Source organism: Phacochoerus africanus, chromosome 15 (genome assembly GCF_016906955.1).
Source record: "Phacochoerus africanus isolate WHEZ1 chromosome 15, ROS_Pafr_v1, whole genome shotgun sequence".
Lineage (NCBI taxonomy): Eukaryota > Metazoa > Chordata > Mammalia > Artiodactyla > Suidae > Phacochoerus > Phacochoerus africanus.
This window is the reverse complement of record NC_062558.1, coordinates 114,903,344-114,928,691: the sequence shown is the minus strand read 5'-3', so window position 1 is coordinate 114,928,691 and position 25,348 is coordinate 114,903,344. Positions and strand designations below refer to the sequence as shown.

Here is a 25,348-nt window from a genome sequence, read left to right as displayed (position 1 = left end):
AAGCAGTTGAGAGTTGAATGGGGTCTCTGCTTCCTGCACCTGCCCTCCCTCTGCAGACAGCATCATCCTATGAGGAACGGCCAAGACATGAACTGTTTATATCCCGTGGTGGGGGTGGGATGGGGGGAAGATTCAGGAGTCCCTGTTTAAGTGGGGGATGGATATGGTCTTGGGTGGAGGAACCCTGCCCCTTTTTCTCCCAGCCAGGCCTGACCTGCGGACCATCTGGTGACCAACCCTCCTGGTTTGTCTGCAACCTTCCCATGAGTCCTTAAAGTCCCCTGTCCCAGTTTGCCCAGGATGGTTGGTCACTGTACCTGTGGTCTTGGTCGCCCCTGGACCAGTTGCAGAAAAGGCCAAGTGGCCTGATGGAGCCACGTCAGGACAACCTGGGAGGCCTTTTCAATTACATTAGCTTCTGGCAGCGTCAGAGGGAAATGCTAGTCCCCGCCTCCCCTCCCTTTCTCCTTCCTCTGACTCCCTGGGCGATAGTGATTCAGCAGCAAGTGGGAAGCAGGCTAGACTCTGACCTACCAGGAGTGGAATCACCAGTGGTGGGGGTGGCTGTCAGCCCCAGCTCAGGGCAAGAATTGGAGCAAGGAGGGGAGGTGGGTAGGGGGTCTTGGGTTGATGGGGAACCAGACCCCAGCAGAGGGCCTGCTGTCCTGCCCAGGCCAGGACTTACTGCAGGGCAGTGGGAGGTGGGTGTGCAGGGGGCGGGGGGTGCCTCCCCCCCTCCCCCCGCCCGCTCCATGCCCTGGTATGTGAGGGATGGGGGAGTCCCAGCCACTGGATACCTAAGCTGCTTCTCAGCATATTCAGTGGCTAAAAATACAAAACAGCTTTGCTAAAAGGTGCCCGACCGGAAACCTCCTAGAGGTTTCCTACTAGGGCTGCGCCTGCTCGGGCTGGAGTCCAGATGCCGTGTGAAGGATTCCTATGCCTGCCATCCCACCATCCAGTCCCAGCCTGGCACCCCCACTTCCAGGGTCTCAGCCTCCATCCATTAACCCGTGGGTTTGCCCTCCTTCCCCTGCACCCACTGGTGGCAGCATTTGGGGATGGGTCTTGAGCCCCAGAGCAAGGCCTGGGTTCTTGGCCACCCAGGCCCAGCCTCACCTACTCACTGCGTGACCTGGAACAAGTTGTCCAGCTTCTCTACCTTTGCTGTCCTCACCTGCAAAACAGGGAGACCACAGGGTCCAGAAGTCCTTGGCAGGACGGGCTCGTACTCTGGTTGAAGGACCGGCTGGCTAGGGGATTTCTCTGGAAGCATTAATGTTTCTTAGGGGTGGCTGGTGTCCTGATGGAGATTATGGTACAGGGACTGGAGGGTCTCTTGGCCCCCCTCCTGCTCACGTGTCAGGGTCATAGTGATGGAGGTGGACACTGTGCTGGGCCTGAGGTTCTCAGCCAACACTGGCCCAACCTCAGAACCCCAAGATGCTCATCGGAGATGCAAACACTGGGTTAGGTGAGGTGGGGTTGGGGCCCCACGTCTGAATTTGTGGCAGTCTCCCTACATGATCCTGTTGAATGACCAGGTCAAGAATCACTGGCCTGGCCTGGCACAGAGCAGACCCTCAGCCCCCTGGGGAATTACACGCCCCCTCCCCCACCCCCAGCTTCAGTGTGCTTCTGTCACACACGGTAATGACCTGCTGTCTCCCCTCTGGGGCTGTTGACAAGCTCAAAGAGGATCCTGGGTAGCCACAGCTGCACAAACAGAGGGAGAGAGAATGGCCATCACTGCAAGGAGGCCACCCCCTGTCTGGACTCCGGGGAGCCAGGGGGTGGGCAGTGGGCCACTGTGGCCCCCGGCCCTGAGGCTTCTCCTGCAGGACCAGCGGGGAAATGGTGGGGCAGGTGGGGCGGTTCCTCCTTGTCTCCATTCCCTGCCCTTCCCCAGGCCCCACTCTGCCAAAAAAAAAAAAAAAAAAAAAAAGCCTTGAGAAATATTTTCTCCTTGGGAGACTCAAGCCTGCTGGGCAGGACTTAGTCTCCGTATAATGCTCTCCTCCTCCTTGCTGGGAACTCTCCCCACAGCAGAGCTCACAGGGCACAGCCAGGATCTTCAGATGCGGTCTTACCCCTTACTCCCTTCTGCTCTAGGGAGGTGACCCTGGCTCAAGCCTTCCCTCACTGCCCGGTAGGGGAAGGGGACATAGGAGGACCCTCCCTTTTGGAGGCAACAGATTCAACAGAGTCTCCCTTACTCCATCCGTGAGACACTTTCATTCGGGCAGATGGGCTTATGAACCACAGCCCTTCTCCAGCTTAGATGACCTTGGGCAGTGGCTGAACCTCTGTTTCTTCATCTGTAAAATGGGGATGATCGGATCTCCTTAGTGTGAATGTGAAGATTGAAAGAGGTTCTCAAACACGAGGGCTGCCGGGGTGAGGTATCAGAAATGCAAGTTCCTGGGCCAAGCCCCAGCCTTCCAACTCACAGGGTCCTCGGTGCAAATTTTGGGAAACATAGGAGCCTCAAAGGGGAGGATCCCCTCATCCTTGGCTGCAGAGGCAAGTCACCTTGGAGCTTAACAAATGCTCTCTAAGCCCAGGCCACCCCTCAGACTCCCAGGATCAGAGTCTCAGGGAGTGACCATGGGGGTGACTGTCCTTTCCTTCAAGTGACCCGCCCCACTTTGCAGCCAGGAGACCTAGCTGGCCAGTTGGCTTCAAGCAAATCTAGGCGACCGGCCTTTTCTTTGATTCCAGGGGCAAAGAAAGGCATTTCCTTTAGTCTCCACATAGCTCACCAGCCAGCCCCTCCTGAGCACTTAATAGACCTCCAGTGTCTTAGAGGCTCCCCTGAGGACTGGTAGATGCAGGGGTACTGAGAGGGGCCAAAGGTAGGAGCAAGAGCTGGAGACAGTGGGGGCAACATTTAGGAAGTAGCCTGATGCTGAGTCTGGGTTAATTCCTTGCTGGAGGGCAGGGCAGGCTCCAGGCTGGGGCAGCCCAGGGCAGGTGAAACTATTAAAGGTTTTGGTTTGGGTTTTTTTGGCCACACCTGAGGCTTGTGGAAGTTCCTGGCTTCCCGGGCCAGGAATTGAACCTGCAGCAAAGCTGGACCCTTAACCTGCTCTGCCACAAGGGAATTCCCTGTCAGTGACAGAATTTGAACCCAGTGCTCAGAAGTTCAACAACCTTCCTGGCCTTGCAATAAGCTCTGCCTCATTTCTACTGAGGTTCCCAGCCTGAACCTTCCTGGTCATCATTCAAACTATGGCCTCTATTTATCCATCACCTATGCTAGGCGGGGGGGAATGCAGTGGGAGGAAACAGTCTAGAGTGTGGCCTCTGAAAGCCTTGGGTCGCCAGTGGGGGCAGACTTTAATCAAAGTGTCACAGAGATCTGTAATTATGCAGAGGCCAACCCGGAGAAGGGGAGGATGTGGGGGAAGACAGGATGAGATGTCACTGTCGTGACTTTAAAGGCTGAGTCGTGACAAGAGCAGGCAATGCAAAGAATTGGGAGGGGAAGTGATGCAGGGGTCAGAGAGGGCTCCCAGCACGGGTTAGGGCCCGGGTTCTAGCGACCACTCTCCGGGGTTTCAGTTTCCCCATTCACGAGGTGCTTGGGAACCTGCCTCGCTCTTGGTGGAGGACGGGGGAAGGTGCAGGGGAAGGGCCAGAGCAGCCTACCGAGCCCCTCCGGGCGGGCCTGGGCGGGGCGGGCGGGGGTGCTCGCGGCGGGCGGCAGGGCGAGGAGGGGCGGGAGGCGCAGGCGGGGCCGGAGGCGCAGGCGGGGCCGGCGGGGCGAATCGCGAATCGCGCGGGGAGGCCGGGCTGGCGGGGCACCCTCGGGCAGGCGCGGCGCGCAGTGCGTGCAGCTGCGGAGCGCGTGGCTGGTCGGCCGCGGGGATCACATGAGCATCCGGCCCGTGGGCGCTCTGAAGCCGCAGTCCCGCAGCCCGGCAGCTCCGCCGCCGCGCGCCTCTGCCTTGCTCTAACCATGTCTGTGTGTTGTTGCTTCTTTTTCAGGGACTATGGCAGTTCCAAGAGAAAATCAGGTAAGGGAGCCTCCGGGCATTCTCCCCTCCCACTTCGTGCACGCGCCGCTCCAACCCTGCGGAGGACTTTCCGGGGGCTTTTCCTCGCCCGCCTGTCCTCTGGTCCGGCGGGGCCGGGGTATTCCCTTCAGTTGCCCCCTTCCCCAGCTCATGACCGCTAAGACCTTTGGTACTCACACCTACTCCTTCTGTCTCCGCGTCCCTCGGGGTCTACCTGGGCTCTTCCCCGTGGGAATGGGTGCACGGGGACTGTGGAAATGTCTTGTGAAAGGCTTAAAGCCCCACGTCATGTGCAGCCGGATCCTCTGGCCAGGGCTGCGGAGCCCACTGCTGGACACCTCTGTAATATCTCCCTGGGTCTTTCCTGCGGTGCGGCAGCGCTGGTAGGGTTAATAGAGATGCAGGGATTCCCGTGGGAAGGTGCGATCCAGGAACAAAAAAAGGGGGGTCATGCTCGAGGGGCTGAGCTTTTAACCCCGGCAGAGCATACCTCTCCTCCCCAAATTCTGAGCGAGTTCTACACTCTGCGGGGGGTGGGGGCTCTGCGTGGTGGCCCTCAGAGACCGGATGGGAGGGCACCGACCCGCCCTGGCATTGGCCTGGCAGGTGCCAGGGCCCACTCTGTGTTTGCTAATGGGGTGGAGACAGGGACGCTGTGTGTTGGGGTCAGAGGAGCATTTCTCTGCGGGGAGGGGGGGACGGGGGGGGGGCAGGGGCGGGGGGGGGGGTGGTGGGCTTGGCCAGTGCCTGCACTTGGTCGTTTGCAGTTAATTGGGGAAGGGTGGTCACTTTTAATGAGGGCTGAGTGTATTGGGGGGGGACTGGAGCTGTCTGTCAGCTTGTGTGTTGTCCATATCTATGAGGGTGGCAACTTACAAAGGTGGGCAACCCTCTGGAGGTCTGGGCCTTGGGGATGTGGGATGTGCCTTTGAACACATGGCAGTTTTGTGTCCAGGTGCTTTGAACTGTGAATCAATAGAGGTGTGTGTGCCTGGGTGAGATGGATGGGCTGTGAATTGGGGTAGCTGTAGTTATGGGGTGTAGGTTTTCTGGGTGTGGGTTCATGTTTTGTGTGTACAAGTGCTGGCTTATTTGTTAATTGGGATGGGGAAGCTTATATATGAGGGGCATGTGTGTATATGGGGCTGTTGGTGTACATGCAGGGCTTCATAGTTGTGTGCTCGGAGGGAATGTTTACTTCTTCGAGTATGTGTGCTAGTATGTTGGGATATGTCCAGTTGTGGGTTGGAGTGTGTTTGTGTCCTTGTTGGGGGCATGTCTGGCTGTGGGATGAGACCTATGTGCACACATGCCTGTCACCTGGGCAGGGGTGTTTCAGGTATGCCCCCTGGTGCCGAAGGGCATGTCCTCCGTGAACAGGATGGTGAGGCTGCCCCATGAACTTGAGGAATTGCAGCATCTCCTCAGCTGTCCCTGGTAGGCAGACCCTCAGTGGCAAAACTAGAGAGGCAAACCTGGGCTTGCGTTGTTACATCCCACCCCCCCAAGAAACTTGCCCAGGGCCTCAGAGGTGTAGTGACTGCTTGAGCCTGGGCTCAGATTCTGGCTCTGTGTGACCTCAGACAAGTTTCATAACCTCTGCCTTGGTTTCTTCATTTCCTTAAAAAAAAAAAAAAAAAAAAAACTGGCTGGGGATGGTCTCTTCCTCACCTGTAGGAGATTCAGTAAGTGAATGTGGTCCCTAGGTCACAATACCTGCGGTAGAAGTGCCGGCTGATCATCATCGTCATTAGTGTCTGAAGCCCTGGGACCTTGGGCGAGTCCCTAGAAGGGCCTGTTTCCCCCCTGTAGAGTTTAGGGCTGGACCAGATTAACCTCAGGTGCCCCCCACTCAACCTCTGAGGCTCAGGTTCAGTGCTGCCTCCTAAGCAAGGCAGGGCCCCACCCAGGGAAGGCTTCCCCTGTTTCTCTGCCTTCCACTCTCAGGCCAGGAAGAGGATGGATGACGAAATTTAATTTATGCTGGTGTGCTTATGATAATGGCCACTTAGTGTCCTGGTTAAAAGTGCCAGCTCTGGAGCCAGACTGTGGGAGTTTAGAGTCTGGCTTTTCTGACCCTGAGCAGCCTCGCCCCCTCTCTGTGCCTGTCCTGTCTTCTATAAATCGGAGATAATATTCATACCCACCTTATAAGGGTTCATTTTATGCATCAACTTGCCTGGGCCACAGTGCCCAGATACTTGATCAAGTGTTATTCTGGATGTTTCTGTGAAGGTGTTTTTTGAATGAGATTAAATTTTAAATCAATGGGCTTTGAGCAGAGCAGATTAACCTCCATAATGTGGGTTGGCCTCATCCAGTCAGTTGAGGGGCCTTAACAGAGCAAAGACTGACCTTCCCCAAGAAAAAAAAAAAAAAAAATTGGAGTTCCCCTTGCAGCAATGAACCCGACTGGTATCCAGGAGGATGCGGGTTCAATCCCTGGCCTCGCTCAGTGAGTTAAGGATCGGGCATTGGCGTGAGCTGTTGTGTAGGTCACAGACACAGCTCAGATCCCAAGTTGTTGTGGCTGTGGTGTAGGCCGGCGGCTGCAGCTCCAATTCAACCTTTAGCCTGGGAACCTCCATATGCTGCAGGTTTGGCCCTAAAAAAAAAAGAGTCTTCTGCCAGCACATTTGGACTTGAACTGCAACTCTTCCTTGAGTCTCTAGCCTGTCGGCCAACCCCATCAGATTTGGGGCTCACCAAGCTCCCACAATAAGTGAGCTAATTCTTCCCTATGTATGTGTGTGTGTGTGTGTGTGTACGTGTGCATATGTATGCACATCCTATTCTGTCTCTCTGGAGAGCCTTGACTAATACATACCTCATACGATTATAATGAAGAGTAGATAAACCTGTGTAAGTCTGCTTAGAAGACTACCTGTAACCTGGACAGCCCTCCCAAAGTGCTAGCTACTGATGTTATTTAGTGAGCATCTACTCTATGCCGGCAACTTTACGTATGTTTTTCATTTGCTGCTCAGAGCCATGTTGCATGGTGGCTGGTGGGATTCCCATTTTACAAATGAAAAGCTGAGGCTCCAAGGGTGGCTGCCCAGAGTCTGTGGCGAAGTGAGGGTGTGAGTTCATGGTTAGGGCTTCACGGCTCTGTAATGAAGCTCACAAAGCTTCCTGGGTCCCTCCAGTCAGGAATGTTTGCATGGAGAAAATGGTGCTTGTTCCCTGGTCATCACTTGTCACACTGGTCCCCAAAGCCTCAGCTTGTCCTTGAAGGGTCTCTTGTGGAATCTCCTGTTGAGTGCAGAGACTGCAAGCAAGGCTTGAGGAGGGTAGAGTCAACAGGAAGAAAGTTCTAAGGCAGCTGACAGCCTCTCGGAGGAGGCAGGACTCAAGACCTTGAAACTTGGAAGAGAGTGTAGACTCAAATTTGTCTCTGCTCCTCCCCTGCATGGATCCTGACCCTTCCCACATCTTCCCCTCCCCCATCATCCCCATTGCTCAAGCCCAGCTTCAAGAAGTCATTCTTTTTGCTTTTTAGGGCTGTATCTATAGCATATGGAGGTTCCCAGGCTAGGGGTCAAATCAGAACTGTAGCTGCCAGCCACAGCCACGCGGGATCCGAGCTGCCTCTGTGACCTACACCACAGCGCACAGCAACACCGGATCCTTAACCCACTGAGCGAAGCCAGTGATCAAACCCGCAACCTCATGGCTCCTAGTCCCATGTTTCCACTGCACCACGACAGGAACTCCTCAAGAAGTCATTCTTGACTTTCTTTCCCTTCCTCTTACCTGCCCACGTGCCCTCCAGATCCGTCCCCTTCTCCCACTTCTGCCATCACACCTGTTGAAAACCCCCTTTGTCTCTCAGGAAGACCTCAGCTTCCTCCCCAGCCCGTCTGCTCTTGCACGCCATTCTCCACACCATAGCTTGAGTGAGCGCTCCCAAACATGGATTAAATAATGTGCTTTTCTGCTTAAATTCCCCTATCCTACCCAGAAAAAGTCCTCATCCCAGCTGGCAGAGCCATGTATGCTTTGGCCCCTGCCTGCCCTAGGCTCGAACCCTCTTCCCCACCCTCCATTCCCACCCCAGCACTCTGCTCAGTCACCTTCTGTTCCTTAAGCACATCAGGCTCTCCACATGGCCTTTGCACTTGCTGTTCCTTCTGCCTGAATGCTGTTCCTGTTCTTTTACGTGACTGGCTCCTAAAGATTTCTGCTTGTCCCACTTCAGAGAAGCTGCCCCTCCTCCGCTATCTAGCTGCCCTCTCAGGTCACCCTACTACTTCCTGCACATCACTGACCACACTCTTGTGACTGTGCTTGTTTGTTATCTGTGTCCCACCTCCTCGAAAGCAGACTTTGCTGCAGGGCTTGAACCAGTAGCAGGGTCCCCTGGTGCTTGTGGATGGGTGGGTAGATGAGAGAAGGCATGAGTGAAGAAATGACACTGCAGGTCAGCAAAGAGAGGCTGCTGCAGCCTCCAGGTGGGATGTTATCTGGGAAGAGGAGGAGTTTTTCTGATTGGGGCAGAGAGCAGGAGGCTTTGCTAATCTAGAGACAGAGCATGCGCATGCCCAAAGGGTGGGGAAGCAGGACCAAGCTCGGCTTTTTAATTTGGGACTGTGTGAAGTGTTGAGGTCACGGGAATGTGCCTTTCTGCCCTCAGGGAGTTTGCAGTCACCTCTGGGTGATGAACTGTGCAGGTAAGAATGTACTCTGGGACAGAGGGAAGCAAGAAGGTTACCTGGAGAGAGCCGTCCAGGCCAAGGCACAGCGAGTGCAAGGGCCCAGGGCTGAGAGCATGCTGGCTCCCTCAAGGCAGGGAGGTTCGTGGCTGGAGTGGAACATGGTGGAGGCCAAGGTGTTAGGAGGGGAGAGCAGTGGCCAGCAGCACAGACCAGGCCATTTTAAGGATCTTGACTTTCACTATGAGATGAAGAACGATTGAGGAGTTGGGGCATGATCTGACCTAGATCTCAGAAGGATTTTTCTGACCAGTGAGTGGAGCTTGTTAAGGGGAGGGGACAGGTGAGGAGATGAGGCCTCTGGCAACATTGGAGGGACGAGATGGATTTTGATGATCTGGGGTGGGCTAGGTGGGGGTTAATTTATGTCAGATCTCCTGGGCCCCCATTCTCAGCCCCACGACCTTGGGAAAATCCCTTCACCTGAGCTCTGTGACCTCACCTGTACTGTTGTACCATGCAGGCTCAACTAGAGAAACAACCAGTAGGTGCTATATATTAAGAAATTTCTTGCAGGTGACTGGTTTATGCAGTGGTGGGGGCTGGCTAGACAAGTCTGAAATCGAAGGGCAGATGCAGGGTTGTGGTCCACAGGTGAAATTCCTTCTGTAGTTAGGCCTCAGCTCTGCCCTTAATGCCTTTCAGCTGATGGACTCAGGGCCCCTCAGACTCCTGAGGATAATCTCACTGAAAGTCAACAAGGAACTTGATTTCATCTGTAAAATACCTTCCCAGCAACTCCTGGATTAGTGTATGGTTGTATAACTAGGGATTGTAGCCTAGCCAAGGTGACACATAAAACAGATGGTCACGCCCATAAAAATGGAGGAGCAGCCACCTGCAGGAAGGTGCAGAGGGTTCAGGCATGATGCAATTAGAGGGCTTTGGGCCGGGCCTGGAGGAAGGAAGAGCCTGTTGCTGTTAGCGGATTGGCCTCCTCAAGGTGAGCACGGCTCTGGGTGCTCAGGGGGCTAGAGCAGGCTCCCCAGAGCAGGGGCTTCTCTTCAGACGGGGAAAGGTGGACTAGTGCTCTCAGTTTGGGAAGCTGCAAGGTTTCAGCACTGTTAGCTGGGCAGTTCTAACCTGCGCCACTAGGGGGCACAGGCGGCCGAGGATCTCATGGGCTGGTTCTGCCCTGGGATAGCATCAGAGACTTCATCCCACCCAGGAGTCTGTGATGAGCTGCAGCTCATTGAAATGCAAATGAGGTTGCTCAAGAGTGTTGCAAGTTGTTTCATTTTGGCCAGTGATGATGTTCCTCATGAAATCCTGTTTATACTTTTCCTTGGAAACTTGGTGAGCTCAGCCTGGCTTCCATTTTAGTTGTCATACAATCTGCATCCCTGGACAGAGTTAATGAGATCAGCCTTACTGTAGTTTCACTGTGGAGAAGCATGTCGCTTGGAGTTCAGAGTTTAGGCTTTAGCGTCAGACAGGGTTTGAACTCCGGCTCTGCTGCGTGTTTGCTCTGTGACTGGCGAGCTGCTTAACCTCCGACCTTCATGCCCCCATATGAAAAATGGGAGTGGGGGGTAAAATAGTGCCTGCCTCTAATAAGTGGAAAAATTGAATCAGCAGAGGGCCCGGCACATAGCAAGCCCTTGGTGATAGAGGCTGCCATTGTTGCTATTTTCATCATTGATAGGTTCAGGAAGGAGGGGGAGAAATTGGTCTTAGCTTGCATTTGAGAGTAATAGACCCACTTGAATCATTGTTTTCATTCTGTGAGTCCAGGGCCTGGCCCCAGCAAAGAACCTAGACCTTTTACGCAATTAAGAATCCCATTGCAGGGAGTTCCCATTGTGGCTCAGCCAGTTATGGACCCGACCAGTATCCCCGAGGATGCTTGTTCGATCCCTGGCCTCATTCAGTGGGTTAAGGGTCTGGTGTTGCCGTGAGCTGCGGTGCAGGTCACAGATGAGGCTTGGATCCTGCATTGCTGTAGCTGTAGTGTAAGCTGGCAGCTGTAGCTCCTATTCCATCCCTAGCCTGGGAACTTCCATATGCAGCAGGTGCAGCCCTAAAAGGAAAAAAGAAACAACAAAAAAAAAGCCCAGAATCCCATTGCAGAATATCCTGTAGAGTTAAGAACACAGACTCATTAGCCAGAGTGCCTAGTTTCGTGTCCCAGCTCTGCCAGCCTTGGACAAGTCCTTCATTTCCCTGTGCCCCAGTTTCCTCGTGTGTGAAATGGGTATAATGATGGTACTTCACCAGGTTGTTTGAGGCTTGAATATGAGTTGTTATATATGAAGGATCTGGTGCAGGAAACACTCAGAGTTAAGTTGTTTGTCGTGAGTAGAAGGCAGCACTGTGGGTGTCCAGCTCTTGAACAGGAGAGACCCTGGCTTTGGTGTTTGCCCTCCTCCAGGAGAGACTTGGCTCATCAGAGGGTGAGGGCAGGGTGTGCAGTGTCTAATAATTGCCAGTCAGCCTCCCAACAACCTGGGCAGGTGCTCTGGTTGCTCCCTTTCATAGACCAGGAGAGGTAGGTCACCTAGCCAGGTAGACACAGGATTCAAATCTGGTCCTTCTGATCCAGACCTCTTTCCGCTAAGGTCTGTTTCCCCGAGCCAAAACCTGAGGAAGCCACAGGTGAGCAGGACTGGGCTCTGGAGACCTCTATTTAGCAGGAGGTTTCACAGACTGGGAGGGGGTCCTGCGGTTTCTCAAAGGAACCCACTGGTCATGAGGGATTCTTAATTGAGTAATAGGTCCCTTTGCAGGGTGTAACTGATCTCCCCTTAATTTCTCTTTGCATGAATTTGGTTTTTAATAAAGTATACTGGCTTTTTTCTTTTTTGGCCTCCCTAAAGCATATGAAATTCCTGGGTCAGGGATCAGATCTGAGCCACAGTTATGAGCTAGGCCACAGGTGCGGCAGTGCCAGATCCTGGCCAGGAACCGAACCTGTGTCCGGGGGATCCAAAGACACTGCCGATCCCATTGCTCTGCAGTGGGAACTCCAGAGTGGACTGGCTTAAAGCAAAACCTGCCTGTAGGTAGGTTCCGGCTACTGTAAAAAGTTAGTCTTCCTGCCTTCTTTTATAGAGGAGGCAACTAGGAGAGGGGCTCTTGCCTGCCCCAGGTGAGCGATGGGCCGGACCTGGCCTCCTGCTCAGCACACTCCCGCCAAACTGTGCAGTGAGGCAGAGGTGTGAGGGTCATGGTGAAGCAGAGAAAGCAGGTCTGTAAAGCCCCTGTAGTGTCATCTTCCCCAGGACAAAAGCCCCAGTAGGACATAGAGCTGAACAGGGCTCTCTCTTGACCCTGGCCTGGCCTGCTTACCAGGCACAGAGGAAGCAGGCCAGGAACAAAGCAGATGGCAGCAGCCTTCACTCCCCTCCTGAAGGCTTCCATTTCTTTTAAGCGATTGCTGGTCCCAGCCCTGGGAGTTCACGGCTTAGCTGAGAAAGCCGTCTGTTCCCAGGGATTCCTCAACAAATCCAGGGATGGGTCATCATCCCAAAGCAACGGGCTTCAAATAGAAGGGGCTGAGGGTGGGGCACTAGCATAGATGGAAGGGGCCAAGGTTGTGTCCTGGACAATGAAGGGATGGGGTGAGCAGAGGGGGGGAGCAGGTGCCCCTGGTAGAAGACAAGGGCTCAGAGGCTGGGATGAGTTTGAGAAAGTTGAGGGCAGGAGAGGTGTCCCGCCTGGCAGGAGTGAAAGGCTAGGAAGGGATGCATCTTGAAAGGAAACATGCGATTGTGTATCAGCAAGACTTGTCAAAGCCATTTCCGAGGCTTTCTTTTCTGCCCCAGCCACCCAACAGGGAAAAAGGCCCAGGCTCCTTAGAGAACATGGCCAAGACATTCCTCCAACCGCCTGTTCCAAAAGCAATCATGTCTCGTGAAGGCATTGCGTTCTGGCATATCTTACCCGGGCTGGTGTTTTTAAATAATTTTTATTTTCGTGGCTCTGGGTCCTCAGCCTGATGTCACTCTTGGAGTTCGAAACCAACTAATTGGAAATGAAAGGAGGCTGATTGAGTTGGCAGCTCCACAGCCAGCCCATGTGGCAGTGATGTGATGGAGAAAGTGCATGTCTGTGCCGTGACTCCCCCCCCCCGCCCCCCCAGCAACAGGCAGTGTTGGTCCCGCTGCCTACTGGCTTAGACCCATGGACATACGAAGCAGGGGTGGGGGAGGGGAGGGCTCCCCAAATCCTGGAATCCTAGATCTCACCCCCAGGAAGGAGGCAGCTAGCTGGTAGGTGGCCTTGATTGCTTCAGCCCCACTTAGCTTCTTTCTGCCCTCCTCATTCCTATCACCTGGCTTCTGCTGGGAAAATGGGAAGATGGTCGGGAAAGGGACAGCATGTGCAAAGGCCCAGGGGTGTGCTGAGAATCCTGAGCCTGCTTGTTGAAGCACAGAGTCCCAGGCCCTGCCCAGACCATCTCTAGGGGTGGTGCCCAGAAACACCAGGCAGTCTTGATGGGGCTCCACAGGGATCCTGAGATCAAGACAGGGTTGGATTTGGTCTGGGTCGTGCACATGGGTTGATGGCGCTGCCTTCAGGGGAGGCAGACAGTGAGGACGCAGAAGAATCGGAACCCCCAGGATGGACGGAGACGAGACGGCGCTGTTCCTTGAAGGTGCCATTTAGCTGTGTCCTAGGTCAGGGAGATAGACCAGTGGGGGTGGGGGAGGGGCAGCCGGAGATCACCAGCCCCGCCCCGGCCTTGGGGGCCTTGGGGAGTGGCCATCCCAAGAGCCTGCCCAGCCTCTGACATCCCTTCTGGCTTCGTCAGGGGCAGTGACGAGACCTCATCTGCCCAGCCGACAAGGTTTTTTTCTTCTTCTGGGCAGGAAACACCCACTTTGTGGTCCAGCAAAGAAATGCTTCCCGCCGTGGCCCTCAGCCAGAAAACAACTTGTTCCTCACTTGGGCTCTTTGGTTTACAGACATGTGACAAGAGAGGCAACATTTCCAGGAATGACAAAGCCAACGGAAAAACAAAGATTTGGGGGGAAATGTGCATTACTTACTGTTTTAGCACCTTTTTCTGATCTAAAGTTACTTTGTTCAGAAACCAAAATGTGTCGTGTGTAGGTCAGCTGCTCGTGACATTTTTATAATCAGTCGACTTTGAAATGTGAAGGCATAGGAAACTGTTTCCAAAGTTTCGGTAAAACTTAAACGTTTGCAAGGAAAAAAGGTTTTTCCCCCGACTCTTTCTGCTTTGCCCTCTGGATCTTGTCACTGCCACGTGTGACCCATGCAGCTGGTATGAAGATGTATTTGGTTTAAGGTTAAGAACATTAGCAAACATCTTGTTAATGTTTCTTCTACCGAGAAAACTGGGCCATATCAGAAAGTCCCTTCACTTCCCTGTGCTCGGAAGGAAGAGCCACCACCTCTTCGAGATGTTCCCCCCAAGAAAGATGCTCCCCCCTGATGTTGCGTCTGGCTAATGGATGCCGTGTTGGAGAAGGCCCCTGCCAGGGTCTGGGGGCTGCCTTTCCTGTTAGCCAGGGACTCGCCCTCAGCCCCAGACCTTTTAGGCTCCTTGAGTGCTGGGTCAGGGTCAGGTACATAACTGTTCCCGGCAGGAGGGTCAAGCTGTGATGACAGACTAGTGACAAGAGGCCAAATTAAGACTGTCTTTGTATGTTGGCAACAGCCCCCTGGGGGGAACCTTGCAAACACAGATGTTAACATCCCTTGTTTCCTGTAGGGACAGGTTCTCCTGGTCTGTCACCTCTCTGCCATACACAGTCCCAGGGGCTCCGAGAGCCCTCTGTCAGTTCCTCATTTGCATTTGGTCACAGGGTTGTGAGTAAGAGGGCCCTTTCCCCAACTTCTTCAGTGACCTCGGTTGCTCTCTCTGCTCTAAGCCCAGGGCTCTGTGTCCACTAGCAGCAGCTCTCCCATGGGCAGGGCTGGGGGAACGCTCGAGGGCCAAGTTGATAAGAAGCAAGTTTCCAAATGGATGCTGGTACCAGACTCTCCTTCTAGGATTGGGTGGTTCCTGCCAGACCTGTAGTTGACCTCACTGGCTCTGGCCATGGCTGGAGTGTAGATCTGTCCAGCGAACATCTGGGTACCTCCTCTGTGCCAGGCCTTGCGGTCCCAGCCCAGGGATACCGAGGTGGATACCATGAGGCCCATGTCCAAGTGCTGCGATGGGGGAGGGGGTCCGAGGGAGCCTCCCCGGGGAAGGGGGCGGGGGGCGAGGCACAGCCTGCCTGTGGGTGCGGTGCCAAGCAAGTCTTTCCAGCCCTGGTTCCCTGAGGTTTTTAAATGAGTCAGCCCGGAGAAGAGGGAGAACAGCCTGCAGAGGCATCTGGTCAGTCTCAGCATTGGGGGTGTGAACATGCCACGTCCTCTAAGCTGGGCCAGGGCAGGTCTGCCGCATCCCCAGAGTGCCTGCTGGGGGTGCTGCCAGAGTTACTACTCAGCCACGCAAGCCATTGAAGCTTAACAGGTCTAGTTATAAAATTAAATCAGGTGCCTGGGTTGGCGAGATCTTGCCCCAAAGGTCACCTCTGACCGGTTCCTTAATGTTAGGAGGACTCTGGCTTCAGTGGTCTCCTAGGGATGCATGTCCTGCCTGCAAAAGGAGGGTGTGAATCCTGATTCCTTACAAATCCATGGCCGTGGCCCATCCAGCTGGGTTCCCGGCACTAGGCAGTGCTCATTAAATATCAAAGAGATGGGTCAGGAAGGGCTCTTCATCCAGTGGGTCTCCCTAGTGGTTGATGATTGCCCAGGATTGACAGGACAGAGAAAGAGCAGCCCTTTCAAGTCTCAGGTGAAGACCAGGGAGGGGGGCAGGAGTCCCTCCTTCCCTCATGTGCACAGCAAGCCAGGCAGTGCAGGAGTTTCCTTCCAGCCTTCTTCCCTGGGTGGAAGCTCAGCTTTAGGCAGTGCCAAAGGGTTAACTTCCTGTTCCCCAGAGGGCTCGCACACTTCTGACCCACTGGTCTTCCAGGCACTCCCAGCTGCGCCCTCCTGGGCATAGCTTGATCACGTGAGAGCCAGATGTGGGGATTTCCCAAGCAGTGATTTTGTGTGCGTGTGCTCGCGTGCAGCTAGCTGCATACACACACACACACTCTCTCTCTCTCTCTCCCTCTCTCCTCTCTCTCTCTCTCTCTCTCTCTCTCTCTCTCTCTCTCTCTCACTCTCTCACTCACTCTCTCACTCTCTCTCACTCTCACTCTGTTTACGTGGCATCTGAGAGCTCAGGGGATTGGTCCAGACCATGCAAAACAGGAGAGGGATGGGGCCGAGGAGGGGCCCCAGGCTCTGGGCACCCACCCTGGAAGGCTACGCCGAGCCCCGCTCCCACCAGACATCATAGATAAGCCAGTTGTTTTCGCTCAGACAACCATTTCCTGCAACATCCATCTTGCCATAGACCATATTGGTTATGGATACATTTTTTAAAAAAATCTCTTTGAAGGGCTTTAGAGCAGATGCTGGAAGCCTGCAGCCTTCCAGGGATGTTCTGTGGCGTCGGAGGCCTGCTGTGAGTTATTCTGTGCAGCACCAGCTAGGGAGGCTCAGGGTCTTTCCTGGCCTGAGGGTGCCTGTGTGTGCCTCAGGCCATCCCAGGCAAAAGCTAGACTAGAGAGAGTGCAGGGCCCTTTGTGCCAAGAAGGCCCCAGAGCAGGAGGGTGAGTGCGGCCTCAGTTTCCCCATGAAACCCTTGGGTCTGAGGGTTTTTTCCCAGCAGCCAGGACTTTCTGGGCACTGCCTCCTGTTCCATGTGCGGCGAGGATACTGGGGGTTAAGACCCTGGAGGAACTTCAGATCTGATTGGAGAGACCCAAAACAAATGTGGGTTAGGCACCTACTATGTGCCAAGCACTTGCTGTGACTTCAGCACTATCCAGACAGTCTGGAGCCAACTGACCAGTCTGGAGCCAACTGACCAGTGAACAATATAGAGATCCTGCCCAGGACCAGATGAGGGGCTCCAGCAAACCTCGGAAAGGGGGGTCATGCTCAACCTCAGTTTGCAGGTGAACTCTGCCCTTGGCCCCTGCCCCCTCATCCCCACCCCCATCCCCCTCTGGCGGTGTCCAGCCAGATGTCAGCTGAGACATTGTGAACCCTGCTCCAAAGGTGGGGTCCAGTTGCAGATCCGAGGCCTCCAGGACTCAGCCCTGCTGCATCCCTCTGCCCCATGAGCCCTCACCCAGGGCCCCTGCCTGCTGAATCTGCCCCTAGCCTGCCCTCTGGTCAAGTCTGGGCAGCCTGGGGCAGTGAGGATGCACTTGAGTGCCTGACAGTGCCAGGCAGGTGGTTGAGAGAGTCACACCGCCTCCCCCAAACCTACGTGACTCCTGAAGCAGTCAGGAACTCCCGGAAGAGTGTCTGTGATGTCTGTGACTCTGTCCTGAGGCTGGAGGGTCTGTTGGTCATGGCCAGGGGCCTCCAGCTGTGCACGTAGTAAATGCCAATTAAATATCTCATGGTCGATTCACTGATAATCTGATAGCAGGAGTCCTGTCTGGAGAAAACAAGACAGTCCTCTTTTGTGGCTCTGGGGTGGCACGGTCAGCCCTGGGTCCACTGCTGTTGACTCTATGTCTCACTCAGGGCTCTGGTGGAGACTGAATCGGGAAGGTGGGTGGACTGCCTGGTGGGGGGCTGGAGCCCCAGCGGCTGCTCATCCTGCATCCCTAGCCTGTTCCTGCTGCTGCTGCTGCCTCACCCTCACTGGCTGGTGGGTGGGAGAATTGGAGGGGAGATGTCCCAGTAAGTGGGGGAGGACCACCAAGGCAGACCACCCGGGGCTGGTGTGTATGGGAGGGGGGGGGTGGCTGGGATCCGGGAACTCACAGCAGTGTTAGTTTGTCTCTTGTATGTGCCCCAGCGTGGGGAGAGGTGAGGGAGAGGCTGCCACTGCAGGGGCTGCTGCGGGTCAGGCAGCACCTGCAGGAGCAGAGGCTCAGAGCCCCACTGGCCTCCCCACACGGCGCCCCCTCTGTCCACCCACAGGGTGGCTGACTAACCACAGCACCTGCTTCAGCCAGGAAGCTGAGGGTCTCTGGAGCAGGGTGAAGGGAGCACGCAGACCTGCCCACCTCCCTTCTGCCGGGACAGTCCCTGGGAGCATCCTTGGCTCCTCTGCCCACCTCCATGTGGGCTGGGCTATCTCTGCTGGCCCCAGCCATGCCCTCAGTGGGTGTCCTTGGACTTGGTCCCTAAGGGGCTGTGGAGTGGCTCTGGGCCCAGCTCCCACCCCATTCCCCACCTGAGTTGGGAGACTGACTGTTCTCTGACTGCCTGGCTCGCGGCCAGAAGGTCAGTGGTGCATTCCTGCCCTGGGTTGGGCGGCCCCCACATGGATTCTGGGGAAGGAGGCAGGCCCCTTCCTACTGAGAGCAAAATGAATAGAAATAGGGCTATGCTTACAAAAAGAAGCCCAATGAAAATAAATGAGCCAGTGGCCAGGAAGGATCCAGAGAATGAAGTCCCCCCTTTTCAGGCCCCTCTGTTCCCAGTGCTTGGCCGGATTGCCTTGGCTCAAGTCTGACCCCTGACTTCTTTGCTGTGGGGCCTTGTGAAAACCCTCAGCTTTCCTGCATCTGTAAGCTACAGATTGTTAGGAGTAAATTAGATGATGCTCATCAAAGGTTTAGCCCAGTACCTAGCATGTGTGTTAAGAAAGTGGGAACTGGAGTTCCCTGGTGGCTCAGTGGGTTAAGGACCCAGCATTGCCAGTGCTGTAGCTCTGGTCACTGCTCTGGCGTGGGTTTGATCCCTGGCCCAGGAACTTCATACTGTGGGCATAGCCAAAAAAAAGTGGGAACTGTATGATCGTTCTAGCCCCAGCCCTGCCACTCACTGACTTGGTGTATGATCTTAGGCAAATTTCTTATCCTTTCTGATCCTGAGTCCCCATGTGCTTCTTCCAGCCTTTAGAGTAATTCATTTAGCTCAAAATCTGTGGCTCAGAACCCTCAGACCTTGGGTAGAACCAGCTACATAATTTATGGGGCTCTTGTTCATAAAGTATTAAAGATTTCAAATTGGGGACAGAAGGGTATTAAATCAACCACAGGGCCCTCCTAAGTGTGGTTGCCTGTGCATCTGCACAGATCACGCTACCTAAAACCAGCCTTGCCTTGCATTGCAGGCTGTGAGCATAGGAGGCAGGGCTAGGGGTCTGGGCTGCTGCTGTAGCAGCATTGACTCCTCACCCTTCTAGTCCAAGGGCATGATTTTTTTCATGTTGTGGGTACAGATGACAAGCTAGAGGCTGCCGCTCTTCCTGGGGCAAGCTGCAGAGGTACCCATGCAGGCAGCAGCCCCACCACCACCTTACAGCTGAACACACCCCACCTTCCACCTTTGTGACTTTGGACAAGAAGTCGTGTTGGAGCTATTGCTTGTTCTGTCTTAACCATCTTAACCATCGTGCTGTGCTTTTTCCAGATGTCATTCATATCACTTTCATGGTTGTGCCTCTGTTTCTGCTGCTCTGTTTTAGGCCCTGTATATCATGTAGGTCAAGTGACTACTTTTTTTGTAAAGGAACTGCTTCTTTGTGAAGTACTGTTAGCTCTGGAGGGCTCTGGAAAAGATTTGGCTATTGGCCGAGTTCCCTGGCGGCCTAGTCAAAAAGAGAAAAGACACATGTGGTGTCTGTTGGAGAGCTAAGAAATCTAGCCCTATGCAAAGTTCAGTTGTACAAAAGGAGAGAAAAGACTGAAATACAACAGTTATTTAGAAATCAGTTCGGGAGTTCTCTTCGTGACTCAGCAGTTAACTAACCTGACTAGGATCCATGAGGATGCAGGTTCAATCCCTGGCCTCACTCAGTGGGTTAAGGATCCGGCGTTGCCATGAGCTGTGGTGTAGGTCGCAGATGGGGCTCGGATCCCGAGTGGCTGTGGCTGTGGCATAGGCTGGCAGTTGTAGCTCCAGTTTGACCCCTAGCCTGGGAACTTCCATATGCTGAGGGTGCAGCCCTAAAAAGCCGAAAAAAAAAAAAAAAGAAAGAAAAATCAGTTCAAGGCTGCAGTGAGGTAAGGACAATAGAATTCCCAAAGAGGGAGGGGTCTCGAGTGTCCAAGTTCACTAAGATAATGAAAAATGGAAGGACATAGAGAAAGATGACCCAGGAATGGGGTTGGGGGGGAGGAGTATTCATTCCAGCCAGGAGCCCAGGGCGGGGGCTGTGTAATCCAATAATACCGGTGACCCTGCCCTGGTCCCCCTGAGACCTGGGTTTGCTTTCATTCTCCAAGGAGTTTGTGCTGTTGGCTGCACTCTGTCTCTCCCACCTGGGCTCCAAGCCCACTCTGGATTTATTAGTTTGGATGGGTGGAACTTGCTTTACACCAGGGAAGAATTCCTGGAAGCATAGTTTGAGACTGGCTTTGGGTAAATTGAACCCAATTCTCACTGCTCTGGAGTTACTCAATGTTAAAGGAAACCTTATTACAAAGTAATGGGAGTCCCTCTCCGAACTTAGGTCCCCCAGGTGTTTATTATATGGTTCTTGGGTGTATATGTATCTGGGGAGGGCGCATCCTTAAAGGCAGGGGCCCCTGTAGTCCTGTTCTTTGATTTCTCTGGTTTCTTGGACTTGACAAGAGTCAGGTTTGGCACCTTATTGTCCTCAGGTCACTGTATTTGGCTGAGACTTGCAGGCACCCAGTTTTCACTGGGCCTTGGTTCATGCTGGTCTGGCTGCATCAGGGGCTTGGGTCCTGCAGGATGGCCAAGGGAGGGACCCTGTCTCCCAGGCACCCATGGCTTTAGTCACCAACTTTGTCAGTCACTCCCCTTCAGTGTTCCAAAGGCTTAATTCTTACCCCTCTAAAACCTTTCACAGGCATTAGGCCATTTCACTCTCTTTTTTTTTTGCTTTTTAGGATCACACCTATGGCACATGCAAGTTCTCAGGCTAGGAGTCAAATTGGAGCTACAGCTGCCAGCCTACACCACAGCAATGCCAGATCCAAGCCGCATTTGTAACCTATACCACAATTCATGACCACACCAGATCAAGGCCAGGGATCGAACCCGCATCCTCATGGATGCTAGTCGGGTTTGTTAACCACTGCGCCATGAGGGGAATTCCCATTTTGCTCTTAAAGCAACCCTGCAGAGAAGACAAGGAAGACATTTTTTTCCCCATTTCGCGGAAGAAGAGGCTGAGAGATTTGCTAAATGCCCCAGAATCAGTGAGCTAAGTGGCAGACTAAGCACAAGAATCAAGATTTTTTTAAAAAATTCTTGCTCCAGTTCCTCTTGGTCCTATATGCCTCCCAAACTGTTGACCTTCTTCACTTGAGTTTCAGATATTGAGCATCTATTCGAATGGTTTTCCTTGGAAAGGCAGTCTGTTTCTCTGGAAAGATTTGTTTCAGCTGTGGTGCACTTGAGTGGAGACTAGTGGATTTCTGCTAGAAGAGCCTAGGACATGAAACTAGTGTCTTGGAGACCAATGGGCCTAGAATGCTTGATTTTACACGATGTGAGCGTTGAGGCCCAGAGAAGTCAAGCCACTTGCCCAAGGTCACACAGCCAGTTCTCAGCAAAACCAGTTGTGCAGATTCCCAGTCTCATGCACCTTGCTTTCCACCAGGACCCAGGACTCTGTTCTGTAGGGTCCTTGGTTCTGTCACTAGAGTGGCGGGAGACAGCAGGGAAGGCAGGAAGCAGTTGGTTTGTGTCACTCACAGCTGCTTGTGTGGCTGCGCCTGCCTCTCACTCCTTCACCCTGTCTCTCTATCTCGCTGTTTTCCCAGCCCTGAGCCAGCAGCCTTGTCTGCCTCCTGGCTGGGGCGGGAGGGAGGGAGGGTTGTGGGCCAGGGGCTTCTCTTCTGTTCATTGTAATGGGGCAGAGGAGGGTCCTTCCCGCCCTGGGCGAGGGCTTGCTCAGGTAGGCTGGAGAGAAGGTACTCCAAAGGGGGGGAAATTTGGGGTGGGAGCCATGGAACTGGATTAATTCTGTGGATCCGGGGGACTGGGAAATAAATCACGTTTTTAAAAGACTTTTCTTTTTAAAAGACAGGCTTATTTCTGGTCCACTTCCCATTTTCCTTTGGAAAGAGGGAAGGCCTGCTTATTGGGGGGAAGAGGTGGGCACAAGCTTGGGTTGTTCCATGCTTAGGAGTGGGGCTCAGTTTCCAAAGGCTGGGGGATCTTTTCCTGTCCACCATCCCTAGCCTGCCCAGATGCCCATACCTTAAAGGCCTGGAAGGGCATCAGACACTTCAAGCTGGTTGTTGGGGAAAAAAAAAAAAAAATCAACCGAGCAGCAAAGGCCTCGTGAGCATTTGGTCCAAGTGGGCCAGCGGCCCCCTCTTCTCTCTCCTGGGGGTTTGGAGTAGCTCCCCTTCTCTGACAACCTCATCTCCTGGCCTAGGGGTTGGCAGCCATTGCCTAGAGGCCAAGTCCCAGCCCGCCATGTGGTTTTGTAAATAAAGTTTTATTGGCACACAGCTTGCTCATTCCTCTGTGGGTTGTAACAGCAGAGGTGAATAGTCTCAGCAGAGACCATGTGGCCCACAAAGGCTAAATACTGACTCTCTGGCCCTTTACAGAAAGTCTCCTGACCCCCGTTCTTGCAGAACATGCCTTCCTGGCTTCTCTGAGTCCAGGCCAAATAGTTGCCCTTGGGTTTCTGACAGACAAGAACACCTCCCAAAACATGTCCTTCCCAAGAACCCGAAGGAAAGTATACAAAGGAAGGAAGCCAGCAGAGATGGAGAGAGGGGTGGGTAGCCTCTTAGCTGGCTCAGCCCAGGGCTGGGTGGGGCCAGATAGTGCTGGAATGGGCCTGGCACTAGGCCTGCCCAGGAGCGTTAAGATGGCCTTGCTGGGTGGCAGCCCACTTGGCCATGTCCGTGGCACAGCAGGAAGAAGTTGCAAAGTTGCAGCCCCAGCAAGATCTGGCACCAGACAACGAAGCCCCACATTTAAAAAAATTCTCTCTCTGTATGTATGTGTGTACATATATATATGTGTATGTGTGCGTATGTACACACAGACATACAACGGAGGGGGGCACCCCATAGCACATGGAGTTCCAAGGCCAGGGATTGAATCTGGGCTGGAGTTGTGGCCTACAGCTGCAGCAACACTGGATCTTTAACCCACTGTACCAGGTTGGGGATGGAATTCCTCATCCCTGCTGCTACAGAGACACTGTCTATCCCATTGTGCCACAGCGAGAACTCCAAGCCCCACATTTTGAACTCAGACCCACTTGGCCACAGCAATTGAAAGCCTCAGAGTATGTCTGGCTTGTCTTGGCCCTCCCTCCCAGGGTGGGAAATCTGGGCCAGCATTGCTCCTGCTGTCCCCAGGGGCTTCTGGCCGCTAGGCCTGGGAGAGGCTCTGGCTATAGGTTGCTTGCCTGTGGGTGTAGTTGCCCAGAGTCCCTCTACCCCCAGTTCCAGCTGACCCATTGTCTGCGGCAAGCATCCCTGGGTGCCAGCATTTTCTTGGTGCTTGTATTATCAAATTGCCATCTGGTTCTTGTCCTTGCAGCTTCAGGAGTCTGGCTTTCCTGCTGCACCAGAGCTGATTGAACAAAACGCATGATATATGTCCAGGGAACAGGTTTAGAGACGTTAAATAACTTTATCAAAGGAGGAGACCCTGGGTTTGAATCCAGACTCCAGAGGCTTTGCCAAACCTCTCCACCAGAGCTCCACTTTGTTGGTTTATAGTGAGCACTGGCAGGGCCAGTCTTCCCAGTTTGACATGGGATGCCAGCCTGCAGTCAGAAGGTGCCTTGCTGAGCGAGGGAGAATTAGGTGCTTTAAATGGTGAGTGGCATCAAATCAATACCTGAAGCCTGCAGCCCATATCCCCACAAGAGATGGATGGCATACTGGCTGTGTGACCTTGGGCCAAGTTTCTTAACCTCTCTGGTTCATTTTCTTCATCTGCAAAATACAGGGAGTACCTTATCATTATAGGTTTATTGTGCAAAGCAGATGCGTTACTAAATGCGATGTTCAGGGTACAGTAAATGCTGTAGAAACATTGCTGCTGTTAGGATTATCGTTACTATCTCTCCTGGCCAGCACTGGGTGGGCAGTCCAAGGGTTTATCTCTCAGACGTGCATCTCCACATTTCCTTCTCATTGTAGTCATGGTAACCAACGCTGTTCTGTTTTGGAGGCAAAGAGCAGTTCAGCAGAAGCACCAGCTGGGCTGTCCCAGACCCGCTTCCATTTCTGCGTCTGCTACTCTGGCCCTGAGGCCACTGCTGTAAAATGGGGTGAAAAATGACCCACCTCAAGGGGTCGTCGGATATAAATGAGCCACTATACACTATAGGTAGACAGCCAGTGTTAGGTGTTCACCCCCTGATAGTCTAGCAATGTTCACACCGTTGACGGGGCTAAGAGTGTTTTTGCCTCATTACAGTGTTACCATGTCACATGTCACAATCCTAAGTTGTTTTAGGTGTTTTGACTTTGTTCCTCCCCCTCACCAGAGGACAGCTTCTAACCTCCTTCCACAGACGAGGACCCTGAGGCCCAGATCACACATGACGGACGGAGCCTGGAAGAGAGTCCTCCTCTCTTCTGGTCACTAAAGGTCCCCATCCCTCCAGGCTGGAGTTGGGCTCTGAGACTCTCTAAAGTGAGGCTTCCCTCCATTCTGCCAGGGCCTGTCTGTCTTCTGCAGTGGTGAGGGGCGGGGGAAGGGCTGGACAAGATCTTGAGGCCCCGCGCCTGGAGACTGGGCCTGGCCTTGGGCTCTCTGACCCTGAGGTTTAAGGTTCCAGGCCCAGCTGCTGAGCTTGCTGGCCTGGTGAGAATCATTGGAGCCAGCCACCCACATGGCTGGAGAGAGAGGTCCAGGCTGCCTTCTCCAGGGCAGCGATAACCCACGGGCCCTGTTCCAGGCGGGGACTGTGTAGGATTCTCTGTGCTCCAGAGGATTCCTGCGTTTTGCAGACACCTCATTATCCCCGTCCTGGCCGGCAGTGTCCCAGGGCCTCTGTAATCACTCAGGCCCACGCCCAGCAGCCTTCCCAGGGCCAGGAAATCACTCCCTCCCCTCCCCCGCCTTCCGCCGCTGCCGGCCCAACGCGGCGCCTGCAGCCACTCGCCGGTGGACCTCCTGCCTGCCTAACGGTTTTCTCTCCTCCTCTGATTTTCCTCTCTCCCGCTGCTGCGTGCTCTCGGGGGGACTCGGAAGTGTGGCTCTCCAGCTGGGCTGAGTCTCCCAAGAAGGACGTGACAGGTACAGCTTGGTGTGCACGTGCGTGCATGTGTGTGAAGCTGTGTCCCCAGCATGCATGTGTGGGAGCCGGTGCCCGCCGGCCACGGCCGCCTGCTTCCCTATGATGTCTCTTTGTTGGCATGTCAGGCGTCATCTCAGCCCTCTCCTGCCCTTCCGCTGGCGGTCCCCTCTGCCTTCCTTTCTACCCTTTTTAGGTCCAGGATCCAGCCTCAGAGCCCTTGGATGGGTGATGACCACATAGCACAGCGCGTAAGCAAATGTCCTCTGGATCCAGAAAGTGGGGGTTTAAATCCTGGCCCTGCCACGTCCTGGCCGCACTGCCTTGGCTGGATTACGCAGCCTCTGTAGCCTCCCTAAGCGGATGCAGTAGCGCCTCACCGGGAGCCTGGCTCACAGGGCTCAGCTTGCGCTGTGGCTACCGTCAGCTTCAACCCC

The 25,348-nt window shown here is 54.1% G+C and overlaps 1 protein-coding gene across 3 annotated transcripts in view; it reads left to right on the top strand.

Annotated features, from left to right (window-relative positions):
• SH3PXD2A (SH3 and PX domains 2A) overlaps window positions 1-25,348 on the top strand; it is a 261,253-nt gene that overhangs the window by 169,891 nt on the left and 66,014 nt on the right. For 2 of the 3 annotated variants that reach the window (XM_047761957.1, XM_047761958.1), the window contains one exon: window positions 3,991-4,019. In XM_047761957.1, the coding sequence (XP_047617913.1) occupies window positions 3,991-4,019 (29 nt within the window). Of the gene's footprint in view, window positions 1-3,990; window positions 4,020-24,868; window positions 24,914-25,348 lie in introns of all 3 variants that reach the window. The other variant, XM_047761959.1, reaches the window with a different exon arrangement.